This window comes from Somniosus microcephalus, chromosome 11 (genome assembly GCF_052327205.1).
Source record: "Somniosus microcephalus isolate GS21.2 chromosome 11, FLI_Smic_1.0, whole genome shotgun sequence".
Classification (NCBI taxonomy): Eukaryota; Metazoa; Chordata; class Chondrichthyes; order Squaliformes; family Somniosidae; genus Somniosus; species Somniosus microcephalus.
In genome coordinates, this window is record NC_140997.1 from 212,066,041 (window position 1) to 212,078,049 (window position 12,009).

Here is a 12,009-nt window from a genome sequence, read left to right on the forward strand (position 1 = left end):
GGAAAAACTTTTTCACCCAGAGGGTGGTTGGAATCTGGAACTCACTGCCTGAAAGGGTGGTAGAGGCAGGAACCCTCACAACATTCAAGAAGCTTTTAGACGAGCACTTGAAACGCCATAGCATACAAGGCTACGGACCAAATGCTGGAAAATGGGATTAGATTAGACAGGGTTTGATGGCCGGCGTGGACATGATGGGCCGAAGGGCCTCTTTCTGTGCTGTATGACTCTATGACTCACTGTCTTTCTTTCATTTCCTTTCATTCTCTCACTTGCTCAAGCTCACTCACTTGTTCTCTCTCTCTCTTTCTAGGTATGAAGGGAATTCTTCAAGATGTTGTAAGGTGTTATATCAGCTCCCTACTCTACTGAACAGATTTCTTCTTTCATTCTTATTGGTTTTATAAACATGTTAGCTCTAGATAATGTTCCATTTTACCTGATTTTCTGAGCAGGAGGGAAAGGCTGAAGCTGATGGGGTCCTTCTTTAAATAAGTGCAATTTGGCCATCTGCCTGTGCCTGCTGGAAACTCCAGCTGCTGCCCCTCTTCCCCAGACTCCCTGATTAAGTGGGTCGATCTGTACTTTGAAACTCATTAGGGTTCTAGGCTGCTGGCCATGGCCTGGCCTGGATAAACCCATCAATGGGTCTCACGTATGTCCTTGTGGAGGCTGGTACATCTCCGCTCATTTGGCCAACACTACTACACCGGGCTCCTTCCATGGCCAGGACCAGGAACACTTGGCTTCTGGAATCTCTGCCTCTTGCTCGGCCTCTGGCTATCATTTACCTTCTAAAGGGTGAACAGAAGTTCTGACCCCTACAAGGCAGAGGAAAATCTCAAGCAGCGGATACCCGGCGCAATCATTTTTTATGGTGTTTCTGCCAATCTCCCGACAGAGATCAGAATATCCATTAAACATCCCAGTCCTAAAATTCATTGCATACAGTGGGCGACCGGCAGAATCCTGTGAAGTTATGGGCCCCTGGGACTAAAATAATGAATTCATTTATATTTCAGTGTTGAGCTCCATATAAGGACCTGACTCTTCAGATTGCACAATTTGCTGAAAAACATTTTTGTTTGTTTTAAATATGCTGATTGTTCACATTACATTCTCTGTTGGGTCAACACTTGTTGGCAATTGTAGGAGTTGGGTCAGCACCACTGTTGTTTATTAACAGAGCTCAGAATAAAGCCTAGTTTCTTGTGGCTCATTTGACAGCACAGCATTGTTCAAGATGAAGAGAATGCTGTCCTATCTTTTACTAATTTCTATTCCAGCGTTAATATCCTCTGATTTCATAATAACGGAATCAGAGCATCATAAGGTAATGTACGATTTATACTGCCAAATATTTATAATAACTTTGTTAATTGACTGAATCACTGTTTAAACTTTTTTATTTTTTTATTTGAGCAGATTGATAATGCGAACCCTTTGTCAAATCTTCTGAACCTGGGCGGACGAACACTGAAGGTATTCAGCAGTTAATCCAATCCGTACATGTAAAATTACTGGGCTTCATTTAATCATTGCGAAATGCTATCTCAAGTAAAATATAAAAGGATTAACTGTTGATTATAAGTTTCACGTCTGAGCTTTTTGCAATTCCAATCGTACCACACGTTGACCTCACCAGTCGTGATTTACAAGTCTCACACACTAGAACTGTAAATATTTTCTAACCTACCCACTAATGCAAAAAGAATGATTCAATGCAACAACCAGGTAACGTTTCCAAATTAAATCCTGAGTGAGAGTAAATCAAGGGCAATTTTATGAATCCTCATTGAACCCTCAGGTTAGGTTACAGTCTATTAATCGGCGTCTAGCATCTAATTTGCTTTAACGGTGTGTACTGCTTCAATTTAGTGTGAGTTTTATTTTGTTTTGCGTCTACTCTTGGTTGGCCGTAGCTGTCAATGTGGCCACAAACTGAGGACAATCTTTGCACTAAAGGATCGATTATTATGATGTCGTTCCTGTAAGTTTAGCAATATGTAATTCTATTATCAATTATACTAAATAATACAGTATCACCGGGCTTATTTTGTACATAAATCTCAGTTATTTTGGACAGTACTTCAACTACAATGAATGCATTTTGTAACATTGATGTGTTGGTCCTTTTCTTGGATGGCAACAGAAAAGAAGCACCGAGGGACATGGCACAAAAGTAGGTTTGATTTTTCCGATACTATTTATTTCAGTAACAATTTCTGTTTTTCAATATGCTGGGTGATTTTTATTAGTTCTGTTAAATTCTCTTCTCTGAACAATCATTTGATTGGCTTTGTTGTGATGATTTATTGGGGGGGTGATTTTGTAAAATGTCCTTCAGAGGATACCATTCGTACACTGTGACCATTTCTAGTAAAAATATTGGACGCACTTTATCGCTAATGTTCCAGTAGAACAACACACAGCACTAATGTAATTTAAGTCTGATCTTTCTAGTTATTCTAGTTTCTTGCTTCAGTCACTTCTCATTGAAATGTTACCCCTTAATTCCCTTCAGCATGTGAGGGAGCTGGAAATCTACAGTATGAAGATTGATTGCAAAGTTACCTCTCGATTTGCTCACAATGTGATAATCAGCCGAGTGGTAAATCGAGCAAATGAGTCGAGGGAAGCCATCTTTGATGTGGAACTGCCCAAAACAGCCTTCATTACCAACTTCAGCATGTGTGTATCAGTTGCATTATTCAGTCAAATTAACTAATTCGCATGAAAGAGCTCTTTTATATTTACTGTGTGAACATTTTATATATAGTGTGAATGTTTTATATATATACTGCATATAAAACAGAAGATAAAAAAAAACCTGTGTCTCTAGCTCAACAAATTAATTTTGCTAGTACAAATTGCAGCATGTCTGAATGTTTTGTCACTTTGCTTGGCTTATTTATGCATCTTCGAGGCCTATAGTTATCAGTAAAAATATAACTTTCATTGTCAGTTTTTCTGTGTTTTGCTTGTTGCAAAGCCATTGCTACTGACTGGCCATTTCTGCCAAATTAAAATTTAATTTTGTGTAATTAAATACACCTAAGAGCACTCCCCAAGTCTACTAACAGTAAACTCTTTAGAATTCAGTGGGACTGTTATTGAATTTTCCACGCCGTTTGTATCTCAGATTATATATTTTTTAGGTTACTGGGTTTGCCTATTTGAATTTGGGAGACTGTGGTTTGTGAAGGTCTGCCTCAGTGTTGCTTCCTTATTGGTGGATTTAGAATTTATCCATTAATGAGGGGACAACGCTGAGAATAAACGTCAGTTCTGTTAAATTGAAACAGGTGAACTAAGCAGCATAAGAAATAGAAATAGAAAGGACAGAGATTCTGTGAGAGGACTTTGTAGCCCAGGGGCCAATGGATCAATGCAATGGGTTGCACAATAATACAGAGGCAGTCGACCTCTGTTTCACTGTGCAGTCTTGTTATAATATATAGTTTACAGAGCTATAAGCTGATAATGGGAAAAACAGTTTAAAACTCCAGGGCCTAGAAATTAGGTATAGCCCCGCCAGCTCGCTTGCGCCCAGAATTTACCGCTGGGCGCGGAGCCAGTTGCGCCCGTCAGATATTCAGTTTTTGCGTCCCAAGTCGGAACCGGGCGCTATTCCAGGGTGTGCCTGCCCCCGCTTGGGGCGCTGAAACTGAATTTCAGCGCTCTAGGCGCCGCTACGCCACCCGCTGCGGAGCGGCAGGCTGCGGTACTGCAGGCCTCCTCCTTCTCTTAAGGGGGACGTGCCTGCAACGGGTAGATCGCCGCTGGATAGAGCCGGCAAATGAGCCCGGCACCACGGTGAAGTGCCGGGTTCGCGGAAAGCAGCTGGCAATGCCGCGGGGGGGGGGGGGGGTGGAGGAGGCCGGGGAAGGAGGTGCGGCCAGGCGGCCGCCGAAAAAGCGGCCGGCCGCACCTCCACTCCACTAAGGCTGCAGTACTGACCCGGTCTCCGAATGTTATTAGCGACCGCCACGGAAGAGGTGGCCGCTACTGAAGATGGGGGTCGGGGCGGTAGCGGGGCGGAACCGGGGCACTGCGCACACCGATGACGTCATCGGTGCCGGCGCAGCGCTACCGGCTACCGCCGCCATTACCGCGGCGCTCAATATCAGCGCTACCACCCCTACTGGCGCAAAAGCCCTCTTTGGGCGAAAACTGGGCGCAAAGCCAACTGAATTTCCAGCCCCAGATCCTACAGCAGTATAAGGCTCTTAGCCTTGGGGCCCAGCACTAATATAATCAGCAATATCCAGGACCTTTGCTGCTATCTTAATATTCCAGGTCCAAGGTCATGTGCCAATTGAAATGAATAGAAATTCACAAAATGTTAGGACGTAAAATGTGGAATGAGAAGAGGTCATTTGACCCACCAAGCCCATTCACTGACCATGTCCAATTTGCACTGTCACAGACTCTACCCAACTTGTTTAGGGGTTAATTTTTACCCTACCCACCCGGCAGAAACCGGGCAGATGGGCAGTTAAAACTGATCAGGTTTGTTCCTTCCTTGCTCCCTTCGATCTTAACCTGCAAGGTTCTTCAGGCAGCTGAGGCACCCTCCTAAAGCAGGCAGAAGCCTCTCAAATTGTTGCAAATCCAGGTCGTATTATGTCACTAGGTCACCAATTGTATTTTAAGTGAGGCCTGAGCGGGAAAGCCATCATGGCTGGCTCAGCAGGTTGGCAGCTGTTGGGAAGGACGAAGAGGCACAATACTTATTTCCTTTGTGGAGCCAGGACGGATAGGAGTGTTCCCCCGTATCCCAATAGGAAAGCTACAACCTCCCCTACTGTAAGCGAGGAAAATCTGGAAGGTAAAACAGAACTAACAGACTCAGGTGTTACCCAGATCAATAGTTTTATTACGAGTGCACACGGGAGAACTATCTCAGCTACCCTTAGCTAGAGACATCATTCTCAAGGGAAAAAGTGGCAATACAGCTTAGTTTATACAGTTTATTAGACAACACCCACTTATTACTAATGGGGGTGTATACATGAGAATATTGATGCTTCATTGGTTTACATGATTAATCAATCAACTATTAGGCCTGTCCTTTGAACTCGAGTACCCTCTGGATATGTCAGTAAGAAGCTTATGGGCTGCAAAGGCTTCATTCTAACTTCTGTATTCATGAGCTATCTCTTACTCTTGTTATCGGTATGGGGAGGTATTTTCAGCAGAGACATGGCTGGATGAATACAAAGCCACATTGAATTATGCAGCCGGCTGACTACTCTTCAAGGCCTTATTTGCTGCTATTCTTTAATCGTGCCTTTGTACTCTTATCTCTTCCAAGAGCAGGCTCTTTCTAAAGTGCAGTTACTCATTGTAACTACAAGCAACACTTCAGAATGTCTTCGGTCAGCTAAATTTATTTATGTTAGTTTAAAAAGGGTTAATATAGCCAAGTATCCCATGGTGCTTTGCGTTTGTTTTCCAGCCTAACAAGACTGAATGGTACCTTTCAGACATATTATACCGGTCAAATATTGAGGCCCACCCCTTTATATCTCCTAAACCAAATTTTATCCTAACACCTACCATGGACAGCAGCCCCCATCCCTCCCGTGAGACCCTCCCAAAACCTTCTCCCACCACTTAGCTGGAGGCTGATGGGTGGCCATGGGCCGCCCGATCTTTGGCAGCCAGCAGCCACTCTCTGCTCTCTTCTGGGCAGGAGGGGGACTGGGGGTATATAAATGAGGACCATTGTCTAAGATCACTGAAGAAGTGCTGCTACCGCTGGCAGGTGGGAAATTAATCTGCCGGAAACCAACTCAATTAAAATCCACCCCCCGCCCACCCCCCCTTAGTCTTCCGAGTGAGGGAAGCCTTCCAATTATATACCCAGAGCACACAGGAGCAAATGCTCACTATCTCAGGTGATTCAGACTGTGTTTGAAGCTATGAAGGTGGTTTCCATCTGCACAATCGTGTTTTTATTGCATTACGCAAATCGACTGGGCACAGTGCAGGTTGGCTAATCTGTTTACTACATTGGACAGAAACCAACCTCCCCCTTGCAATTCCAGGAAATATATAAAGGGCCCTAAGTTCTCTGAACTTGGTGTGCATGTAGCATTCATTTATGATTCAAACATTGACTGTACTATTTATATGTAATTACACAAAAAGGTATTTATTGGAGATAATAAATAGCTTGGGTGAACTGCATAAACCGTCAAAATTCCCTTTATTACATTGTAATTCCTTTCAGGTTTCTAATTAATTCTGTTTATTTTAACCTTCCAGGGTTTCTAATGGTGATTTTCATTCATTGCATCTTTCACTAGTGTGTTTCACCAGTAAGCTGTAGCTTTCCATAAGGTTCTGAGATCTTCTTATCATCTGCTTGCATCATGCTCAGTTTTGCAACTTTTAGCCAGGGCCACTGGAAAATAACCAACACATGTTTATCATGGATTTTTCTAAAATCATGCCACACGCCCCCATCCCCAAAAATCCTGCTGCTCCCTGTGGACAAGAGAGTCATAGATACAGCACAGAAGGAGGCCCTTCGGCCCATCGTGTCCGCACCGGCCATCAAGCCCTGTCTATTCTAATCCCATTTCCCAGCACTTGGTCCGTAGCCTTGTATGCTATGGCATTTCAAGTGGTCATCTAAATGCTTTTTGAATGTTGTGAGGGTTCCTGCCTCTACCACCCTTTCAGGCAGTGAGTTCCAGATTCCAACCACCCTCTGGGTGAAAAAGTTTTTCCTCAAATCCCCTCTAAACCTCCTGCCCCTTATCTTGAAACTATGCCCCCTGGTTATTGACCCCTCTACTAAGGGGAAAGTTATTTTCTATCTACCCTATCTATGCCCCCCATAATTTTGTACACCTCAATCAGGTCCCCCCTCAGCCTTCTCTGCTCCAAGGAAAACAACCCCAGCCTGTCCAGTCTCTCTTCATAGCTGAAACGCTCCAGCCCAGGTAACATCCTGGTGAATCTCCTCTGCACCCTCTCCAATGCAATCACATCCTTTCTATAGTGTGGCGACCAGAACTGCACACAGTATTCCAGCTGTGGCCTAACTAGCGTTTTGTACAGCTCCATCATAACCTCCCTGCTCTTATATTCTGTGCCTCGGCTAATGAAGGCAAGAATCCCATATGCCTTTTTAACCACCTTATCTACCTGTCCTGCTGAATTCCTGATATCTCAGTAGTTTTGTGAGATCTGTATTCCTGGCCTCAGTTTGTAGTGTACGTTGGTCCCCAGAGCAGCAGCCTCAAGTTGGATCCAGGAGCAGTGGATGGGGAGATGATTTGCTGTGTGAGTGGGTGAGGGAGAACAGTGCCAGGGGAGTTACGAGGAAGAGCACCAGCTTGAACTGAGGAGTGGGGATGAGGGCTGGGGTTGGGAGATTGCTAGTGGGAACTGGAGTGTGGAGGTGAGGGGAGGGTGAAAAATAGTGCCAGCACAACCTGAGTGGAGAATCGTGGCAGTGAGAACTTGGAAGGGAAGCAGTTTATGAAACAATTTTGAAAACATTTACCATTTCAGATTCAGCAGGAGAATACCAATACATAGCCAGAAGATTGTCAATTTCTCTGCAAGAAATATTCCAGCAATCTTCCACAATTTTCCAGTTGGCCAGCTTGTACCTATTATTACAAATAATTTGTAGGCATTTGAGAAATTATTGGCTAGTTAGTCTTTGTAAACCCCTGTTCAACTTTCAAAATCTGTATCTTTCTATTTTATATATAATTTGTAAAAATTAGACTATGTAATGGCAAATGTTAGAAAGTTGAGTTAGTGCAAAGAATAGAATTATTGAATGTCTCTAATTCACATTAATCTTGGAACACTTTGGCAAAAAATGTAATCTTCTCTTACATTAAACCTTTTGCTGAAATGCTAAATGATATAAGAAGATGTAACTTCTTTCTTAAGAATTTACACTTGATATGTAATTTGTTTGAATCTAGAAAAGAACAGCTGACCCTATTCATTCCAGACTGGAGCATTTTTCTCTTCCTTTATCTCTGTCTGACAGTTTTTTCTGGCGGTTTGCAGTTGATGTGGACTCCTATTGCTGCACATTCCATACTTCTGAGATTGTCTCTTCCATGGTTTTGAGTTCTCCCTGCTACATGCCTCCAAGTTTCCCTTCTTATCTCCTCCCTGACTTTTCTGTGCGCTTAAGACCATCTTTCTGCTTTCAATTTGCTACATGACTCCAAGACATCTGCAACCCCTATAACTCTAGGACTGACACCTCTCTGTTTCTGAAACGTCTCCTTCTTGCTCCCTGCTTCCAAGTTTCTCCTGTCCAGTTCCTGACATCGTCCTCCTAATCTCTTTTTCTCAGAGATGTCCTCAACTCTGTTTCCAAGACTCATTTTTCTGCATCCATGGCCCCATCCGGTGCCCACTCAGTCTTTTTAAGATCGTCCTGCTAGATGCACGAATACGTGTTAGAATATAGTAAGGTAATTAATAATTAGAAGCATATTAAATTGGTGCATATCTACCTCCTTGTATAGTATGAATGGAATTAAGAAAAGTAAGTTAAATCTGTTAATTAGCATCTAGTAACTAAGATGAGGAGGTTCCGCACGATGCCTATGTTAATATGAATTGAGTATCTGAATTAATGATTGTACAGAATAGCTCACTCTCCTGTATTCGCAGCTTTCCATTTGTGATGGGAATAAATCTTTATTCAACAGATATCCTACCAACTAAAAGACATGCCAAATGTGTGATGTGATTTTTCAAATCTTATTTGTGTTTTGTGCAAAGATTTTTTTTTAAATAAAGAAAATGCAAGAATGGACCAGTGGAAGATATATGAGATAAGGAGACGAATGAATCAGGTTCCTGCTATAACATTCATGTGGTTTCTCCCTCTGTAGGACTCTAGATGGAGTGACGTATGTGGGAGCTGTGAAAGAGAAAGAAGTTGCTCAGCGACAGTACCAACAAGCAGTTTCACGGGGACAGACTGCGGGGCTTGTAAAGTAAGAACATAGAATGGTTACCACACAGAAGGAGGCCATTCGGCCCTTCGAGCCCGTGCCGGCTCTCTGCAAGTGCACTTCAGCTAGTCCCACTCCGCCGCCCTTTCCCCATTGCCCTGCAAATTTTTGTCCTTCAGGTACTTATCCAATTCTCTTTTGAAAGCCATCATTGAATCTGCCTCCATCATCCTCTCGGGCAGTGCATTCCAGATCCTAACCACTCGCTGCGTAAAGAAGTTTTTCCTCATGTCGCCTTTGGTTCTTCTGCCAATCACATTAAATCTGTGTCCTCTGGTTCTCGCCCCTTTGCAATGGGAAGTTTCTCTCTATCTACTCTCTCCAGACCCCTCATGACTCTGAACACCTCTATCAAATCTCCTTTGAAACTTCTCTGCTCTAAGGAAAACAACCCCAGCGTCTCCAGTCAATCCACATAACTGAAGTCCCTCATTCCTGGAACCGTTCTTGTAAATCGTTTCTGCACCCTATCAAAGGCCTTCACATCCTTGCTAAAGTGTGATGCCCAGAATTACACACAATACTCCAGTTGAGGTCAGACCAGTGTTTTATAAAAGTTCATCATAACCTCCTTGCTTTTGTACTCTATGCCTCCATTTATGAAGCCCAGTATCCCGTATGCTTTTTTAATTGCTTTCTCAATCTGCCCTGCCACCTTCAATGATTTTTGCACATATACCCCCAGGTCTCTCTGTTCATGCACCCCCTTTAGGAATGTGCCATTTAGTTTATATTGCCTCTCCTTGTTCTTCCTACCAAAATGTATCACTTCGCACTTTTCTGCGTTAAATTTCAACAGTCACATGTCCGGCCATTCCACCAGCCTGTCTATGTCGTCTTGAAGTCTATCACTATCCTCCTCACTGTTCACTATACTTCTATGTTTTGTGTCATCTGCAAATTTTAAAATTGTGCCCTGTACACTCAAGTCCAAGTCATTGATTTTTATCAAGCAAAGCAGTGGCCCTAGTACTGACCCCTGGGGAACACCACTGTGTACCCTCCTCCAGTCTGAAAAACAAGCGTTCACCACTACTATCTGTTTCCTGTCAGTTAGCCCATTTCGTATTCATGCTGCCACTGTCCCTATTATTACATGGGCTTCAACTTTGATGGCAAGCCTATTACGTGGCAATTTGTGTCAGCTAGTGGCTGGTGTGTCAGCTGTGGCTCAGTTGGTAGCACCCTCGCCTCTGAGTCTGAAGGTTGTGGGTTCATAGTCCCACTCCAGAGACTTTAATATAAAAATCTGGGCTGACGCTCCAGTGCAGTACTGAGGCAGTGCTGCACTGTCGAAGGTGCTGCGTTTTGGATGTGACGTTAAACCGAGGCACCGCCCGCTCTCTCAGGTGGACATAAAAGATCCCATGGCATTATTTTGAAAAAGAGCAGGGGAGTTATCCCCGGTGTCCAAGCCAATATTTATCCCTCAATCAATGTAACAAAAATAGATTATCTGGTCATTATGACATTGCTGTTTGTGGGAGCTTGCTGAGCGCTAATTAGCTGCTGTGTTTCCTACATTACAACAGTGACTATACTTCAAAAAATAGCTTCATTGGCTGTGAAGTGCTTTGGGATGTCCGGTGGTCATGAAAGGTGCTATATAAATGCAAGTCTTTCTTTTCTTTATCAAACGCCTTTTGAAAGTCCATGTACACCACATCAACCGCATGGCCCTCCTCAACCCTCCCTGTTACCTCATCAAAAAACTCAATCAAGTTAGTTAAACACGATTTGCCTTTAATAAATCCATGCTGACTTTCCTTAATTAATCCACACTTGTCCAAGTGACTGTTAATTTTGTCCTGGATTATCATTTCTAAAAGCTTCCCTACTACTGAGGTTAAACTGAATGGCCTGTAATTGCCGGTTTTATCCGTACACCCTTTTTTGAACAAGGGTGTAACATTTGCAATTCTCCAGTCCTCTGGCATTACCCCCATATCTAAGGAGGATTGGAAGATTATGGCCAGTACCTCTCCAATTTCCACCTTTACCCCCCTCAGCATCCTAGGATGCATCCCATCCGGTCCTGGTGATTTATTTACTTTAAGTACAGCCAGCCTTTCTAGCACCTCCTCTTTATCAATTTTTATCCCATCCAGTATCTCGACTACCTCCTCTTTTGGCAGCATCTTATTCCTTGCTGAAGACAGATGCAAAGTATTTATTTAGTACCTCAGCCATGCCCTCTGCCTCCATGTGCAGGTCTCATTCTTGGTCCCTAATCGGCCCCACCCCTCTTACTACCCATTTACTATTTATATGCCTATTGAAAACTTTTGGATTCCCTTTTAGGTTAGCTGCCAATCTATTTTCATATTCTCTCTTTGCCCCTCTTACTTCCTTTTTCACTTCTCCTCTGAACTTTCTGTATTCAGCCTGGTTCTCACTTGTTTTCTCATCTTAACATCTGCCATATGCTCTCTTTTTCTGCTTCATCTTACTTTCTATGGGGGAAAAATTCGGTTGATTTGCGCCTCCCATTAGCACCCTAAAGAGGGCGCTAACGTGGCGCAAAACAACTCTCGCTTGGGCGCAACGCCACTAATGCCTCCCGCAAAATTGAGTGGGAGGTTAGTGGTGGCGGTAACTGTTAGCGCCCCGCGTTGCTGCGTCTTCGGCGATGACGTCATCGGCATGCACAGGGCCCCGCTCGCGCCCCGGCCGCGATCTTCGGTAGCGCCCCCTGACTTACCGCCAGACGCTATGTCCGACAGGGTCAAGGGGGCCTACCTGTGGCCGGGCGGCGCAAATTAAAGGGGCGGTGCAGGGCGGCCATTCTTGTTGCTGGCCGCCTGTCAGCACCTGCCCCCGTTGCTGCCCCTGGCTTCCTGTGCAGCCCCCCCACGGGCTGCCGGCTACGCTCCGTGAGCCCGGCACTTCTCTTGAGTGCCGGGTTCTTTTTCCAGGACTCCGATCCCTGGTGGCCCAGCTGGGCCCTGAGCCGCGCTGCGCTAGGCCCCTCCCCTTTATTAAGGGGAGGGAGGCTTGC

The 12,009-nt window shown here is 44.2% G+C and overlaps 1 protein-coding gene across 6 annotated transcripts in view; it reads left to right on the top strand.

Moving 5' to 3' along the window:
- The first annotated feature begins 1,202 nt into the window (after window positions 1-1,202).
- The window catches only part of LOC147111195 (inter-alpha-trypsin inhibitor heavy chain H3-like), a 219,260-nt gene continuing 208,453 nt past the window's right edge, over window positions 1,203-12,009 (top strand). For 5 of the 6 annotated variants that reach the window (XM_086001845.1, XM_086001849.1, XM_086001848.1 and 2 more), the window contains exons 1-5: window positions 1,203-1,333; window positions 1,426-1,482; window positions 2,153-2,182; window positions 2,525-2,691; window positions 8,889-8,993. In XM_086001845.1, the coding sequence (XP_085857971.1) occupies window positions 1,244-1,333; window positions 1,426-1,482; window positions 2,153-2,182; window positions 2,525-2,691; window positions 8,889-8,993 (449 nt within the window). In that variant the 5' untranslated portion in view covers window positions 1,203-1,243. The remainder of the gene's footprint in view (window positions 1,334-1,425; window positions 1,483-2,152; window positions 2,183-2,524; window positions 2,692-8,888; window positions 8,994-12,009) is intronic. The other variant, XM_086001850.1, reaches the window with a different exon arrangement.